This window comes from Pseudopodoces humilis, chromosome 12 (assembly GCF_049639895.1).
Source record: "Pseudopodoces humilis isolate 2021_Gansu_Grassland_sample_001 chromosome 12, ASM4963989v1, whole genome shotgun sequence".
In the NCBI taxonomy this organism is placed as follows: domain Eukaryota; kingdom Metazoa; phylum Chordata; class Aves; order Passeriformes; family Paridae; genus Pseudopodoces; species Pseudopodoces humilis.
In genome coordinates, this window is record NC_142211.1 from 8,734,394 (window position 1) to 8,739,884 (window position 5,491).

General features: G+C 49.6%; 1 protein-coding gene across 1 annotated transcript; it reads right to left on the reverse strand.

Moving 5' to 3' along the window:
* Positions 1-768: 768 nt before the first annotated feature.
* On the reverse strand, positions 769-4,886 carry LOC148183339 (uncharacterized). Its single transcript, XM_088061446.1, is given in 4 exon segments — positions 769-861; positions 863-1,003; positions 1,104-1,607; positions 3,084-4,886. Coding segments are annotated over 4 exon segments (2,541 nt in total).
* Positions 4,887-5,491: the final 605 nt, after the last annotated feature.

The following is a 5,491-nucleotide window of genomic DNA, read 5'->3' on the forward strand; positions in this document are numbered from 1 at the left end:
GCCTTTGCTAGATGCTGCTCCCAGTTTTTAAAAGATCCTCCACCCAGTGCCTTTAAGGTAGTTTTTAACAGTCCATTGTACCTCTCCACTTTCCCGGCTGCTGGTGCATGGTAAGGGATATGGTACACCCACTCAATGCCATGTTCCCTAGCCCAGCTGTTTATAAGACTGTTCTTGAAATGAGTCCCATTGTCTGACTCAATCCTCTCAGGGGTGCCATGCCTCCAAAGGACCTGCTTTTCAAGTCCCAGGATGGTGTTACGGGCAGTGGCATGAGGCACAGGGTAGGTTTCCAACCATCCTGTGGTGGCTTCTACCATTGTGAGCACATAGCGCTTGCCTTGGCGCGTTTGGGGCAGTGTGATATAGTCAATCTGCCAGGCCTCCCCATACTTGTATCTGGACCACCGCCCACCGTACCAGAGGGGCTTCCACCGCTTGGCCTGTTTGATCACAGCACATGTCTCACAGTCATGGATAACCTGAGAAATGCTGTCCATGGTTAAATCCACCCCTCGGTCTCGTGCCCACTTATAGGTGGCATCTCTACCCTGATGACCTGAGGCATCATGAGCCCATCGGGCTAGGAACAACTCTCCCTTATGTTCCCAATCCAAATCTATTTTTGACACTTGTATCTTTGCAGCCTGATCTACCTGCTTATTATTTTGGTGTTCCTCATTAGCTCTACTCTTGGGGACATGGGCATCTACGTGGCGGACTTTCACTGGTAGTCTCCCTACTCTGGTAGCAATATCTTTCCACTCTTTAGCAGCCCAAATTGGTTTTCCTCTACGCTGCCAATTAGCCTCTTTCCACCTCTCCAACCATCCCCACAGAGCATTGGCCACCATACATGAATCCGTGTAGAGATAGAGCTTTGGCCACCTCTTTCTTTCAGCAATGTCCAGGGCCAGCTGAACAGCTTTGAGTTCAGCAAGTTGGCTTGATCCACCTTCTCCTTCAGTGGCCTCTGCGACCTGTCGTGTGGGGCTCCATACGGCTGCTTTCCACTTCTGGTTCATCCCTACGATGCGACAGGAACCATCAGTGAACAGAGCGTAGCGTGTTTCTTCTGCGGGCAGCTGGTTATATGGTGGAGCTTCTTCAGCCCTTGTCACTTCCTCTTGTTCTTCATCTGTGAGACCAAAATTTTCACCTTCAGGCCAGTTTGTAATTATCTCCAAAATCCCAGGGCGATTCAGTTTACCAATACGGGTGCGCTGCGTGATGAGGGCAATCCACTTGCTCCATGTGGCACTGGTTGCATGATGGGTGGAAGGAACCTTTCCCTTGAACATCCATCCTAGCACTGGCAGTCGGGGTGCTAGGAGGAGTTGTGCTTCAGTGCCAATCACTTCAGAGGCAGCTTGGACTCCTTCATAGGCTGCTAAAATTTCTTTTTCTGTTGGGGTGTAGTGGGCTTCGGACCCTCTGTAGCTTCTACTCCAAAATCCTAATGGTCGGCCTCGAGTCTCCCCAGGCACTTTCTGCCAGAGGCTCCAGGACAAGCCATTGTTCCCGGCTGCAGAGTAGAGCACGTTCTTCACATCTGGTCCTGTTCTGACTGGGCCAAGGGCTACTGCATGGGCGATCTCCTGTTTGATCTGAGCAAAGGCTTGCTGCTGCTCAGGGCCCCAATGAAAATTATTCTTCTTCCGAGTAACCAGGTAAAGAGGGCTCACAATCTGACTGTATTCAGGAATATGCATTCTCCAAAACCCTATGGCACCTAAGAAAGCTTGCGTTTCCTTCTTATTAGTTGGTGGAGACATTGCTGAGATTTTGTTGATGACCTCAGTGGGAATCTGACGCCGTCCTTCTTGCCACTTTACCCCCAGGAACTGGATCTCACGAGCTGGTCCCTTAACTTTGCTCTTCTTGATGGCAAAACAAGCTTCCAGGAGGATCTGGATGATTTCCTTTCCTTCCTCAAACACTTCTGCGGCTGTGTTCCCCCACACAATGCTGTCATCTATGTACTGCAGATGTTCTGGAGCCTCACCCTTTTCCAGGGCAGCCTGGATCAGTCCATGGCAAATGGTGGGGCTGTGCTTCCACCCCTGGGGCAGTCGGTTCCAGGTGTACTGCACTCCCCTCCAGGTGAAGGCAAACTGAGGCCTGCATTCTGCTGCCAGGGGAATGGAGAAAAATGCATTGGCAATGTCAATAGTGGCATACCACTTTGCTGCTTTGGACTCCAGCTCGTACTGGAGCTCCAGCATGTCCGGCACGGCAGCGCCCAGCGGTGGAGTCACTTCATTCAATGCACGATAGTCCACAGTCAATCTCCATTCTCCTTCAGATTTATGCACAGGCCAGATGGGGCCGTTGAAGGGTGAGTGGGTTTTGCTGACCACCCCTTGGCTCTCCAGCTCTCGGATCATCTTGTGGATGGGGATCACAGCATCTCGAGTTGTTCTATATTGTCGGCGGTGCACCGTCGAGGTGGCAATTGGTACTTGCTGTTCTTTCACCTTCAGAAGTCCTACTGTAGATGGATTCTCGGACAGTCCAGGCAAGGTGTTCAGTTGATGGACACCCTCTGTCTCCACAGCTGCTATCCCAAATGCCCACCTGAATCCTTTTGGGTCTTTGAAATACCCACTTCGGAGGTAATCTATGCCCAAAATGCATGGGGCCTCTGGGCCTGTCACAATGGGGTGTTTCTTCCACTCATTTCCCGTCAGGCTCACGTCTGCTTCCACCAAGGTAAAATCCTGCGATCCCCCTGTCACGCCAGCAATAGAAACAGATTCTGCCCCTACATGTCTTGATGGGATTAGCGTGCACTGTGCACCGGTGTCAACCAAGGCCTCATATCTTTGTGGTTCTGATGTGCCAGGCCAACGAATCCACACAGTCCAAAAAACACGATTTTCCCTAGCCTCTACCTGGCTAGAGGCAGGGCCCCTCTAAGCCTGGTTATCCTTCTTTCCTTTGGTATATGTCTTGGATGTTCCTTCAAGGGGATCGGACATGTCATCATCATCATACCTGGCAGTTTGGCTATGGGCAACTGGAGCTGCTTCCCTTTTGGTGGAACTTCCTTTGTGACTCTTCTCCTCCTTCAATTCACGTACCCGTTGTGCCAGAGCTGCAGTAGATTTCCCATCCCATCTCCTCATGTTCTCTCCGCAATCACGCAGGAAGAACCACAGCTCAGCTTGTGGGGTATACCTTCTCTCCCGATCGGGGGAACGTCTGCGTTGAGTGCCAGGACCTCTGATCTGTACTGCTGAGATTTGGAGAAGGTCCTCTTTAATCTCCTCTCTAAGTTTCTTGTGATTCTCCTCTATCTTATCCTCTAATTTCTGCAGACGTGTTTCCACAGCTGCAATTCTTGCATGTGTGGGGCCATGCACGGCATCTGCATATGCTCGAAGCTTCTTCGCCATATCCAGCACAGTCTCCTCCCTTTCATCCCGTTTCATCATTGCTAAAGCAGATGCATATTCTTGTGGCCCAAGTCGTACCAATTTTCGCCACATCACGGATGTACATGGCACCAAGTCTGGATTCTTAGTTGGTATGTCATCTGAAAAAACACTCTCTGCCACTGCCATTTCTCTCAGGCGTTGGATCCCTTGTTCGATGGTTTTCCACTGTGTTTGCTGCATGTAGAGCTCATCTACACACAGATATCTTTGAGCTACACTTTCCAGGACCCGTGCCCAGAGACTCTGAGGGTTAGCCCCCCTCATCATCCCCTGGTCGATAACCGGATCATGTGACAGGGATCCCAGATGCCTCGCTTCAGTGCCATCTAGAACTGTAGCTTCACCTGTGGCGTCCCACAGACGGACTAACCAACTAATTATAGATTCATCAGGTCGTCGAGTGTAGTCCTTCCTCAGGCCACAAAGATCTTTCAGAGAAAAAGACTCAATATTAGCCTCTGATCTTGTGCCAGTTGCTTTGACTCTCGGTTTTGTGTCAGGAGGCGTTGAGGGTCCTTCTCCTGCATCATCATCATCATCATCCACTGGTCGATCGGTTTTATCTGTGCACTTTCCACTTCTTGTGCTAGTAGCAACAGCCATTGGTTGAGGCTTGCTGTCCGGTTTAGCTACCAGCTTTGTAACTGGGAGGTTGGCTGCAGCCTGAGTAATTGGGGTAGCTGTTGATTTATCTCCCTGTCCCCTTCCTCCTGTTTGCTGCCCTACAGTATCTAGTAATGTACGGTACGCATATGCCAGGGCCCAGCTTACTGCAATGATCTTTTTTTCTTTGGAATTATCCTGACACTTCTCTTTCAGATATTTACCCACCTCAGCTGGATTCAGAATTTGTTCATGTGGAAAGTCCCAAACTACAGGGTCAGAAAATTCCTTCAGGATTTGGCCCATATCTTCCCATTCTCCACCCCACTCAGGACTTTCCATGCTTGGTTCAGGGGTCTCATCAGTCCCTCTAGAAATCTCAGCCCTCATTCTAGAGAGGCTGAAGACTGTATAGAGGAAACTTACCAGATTAAATGCCAGAAAGATGGTCTCTTTGACATTCAGGGGAAACTGAACACTCTCCAATAGTGATGTAACTGATTCAGAGGAGAAGAAGGAAAGGAAAGGTTGAAAAGCCTCATCCGCTGCTCCTCCTCTAACAAACTGGGTGCATAACCATACCCATGAATCCTTTATATTTGGAACAGACTGCAGCACCTGAATAAACTTCTTGGAAATCATAATCACTAGGCCCAGCCCAATAGCTATTCTAATCCGTGCCCCTCTACTGTAAAAGCTATGTGTTAGGGACAACACCGGGGCTAGTTGTGGATAAGAAAATAAACCAAGGGACCATAAAGGTATTAAAACCTCAAAAAAGCCTAGCGACCAGAAACACATGAAGGCCTGCACCCCAAAAGACATTATTAATTCAAGCAGCATGGCTGGATGGCTAGGGACTGCTTTATCTTATCCCAATACAAAGTAATTGCCACTTCAATACAATCAGTACAGGGTTTTTCCACTCTCTCGTGCCATGCGCTGTGCACCAATGAATGTATTTGTCCTGGTTTAGGGCAAAATTTGGGAGAAAACCTCCAGTGGGGCTCCCCCCGGGAAGCAAACCCACGTGGCCCTTTTTTTCCCACCCCCCAACCGGTTCGGGAAGAGATTTCTCTGAGAGAAGTGGAAAAAACCTGTTTATTTCACAGGCACAGCACTACCCAGCACAAAAATGAATGATATCAAATTACAAAACCTCTTGCCCTTCAGAAGAGATGACAAACTTCAGAGGGTCTCTTTCCTGTGGGTGTTCGCTCTGTTATCAGTCCCTCTGGCGCTGGAAAATGCCGCTGCCCAGGCTGGGCTCCTGGTAGTCCACGGGTGCAAGCTCCCAGTGCTCCCCCGAGTTCCCAGTCCAGAGCAGGTTTGATTCGTTTCAAAAAAGGGAAAGAAAACAGTCGAGGAAGACCTCTCTGCTCCGGCTAGTTGGAAAGCCAAGGCGATCTGTGTCTTGTTGTCTGTCTGTGCTGTAGTCAAAACTCCCG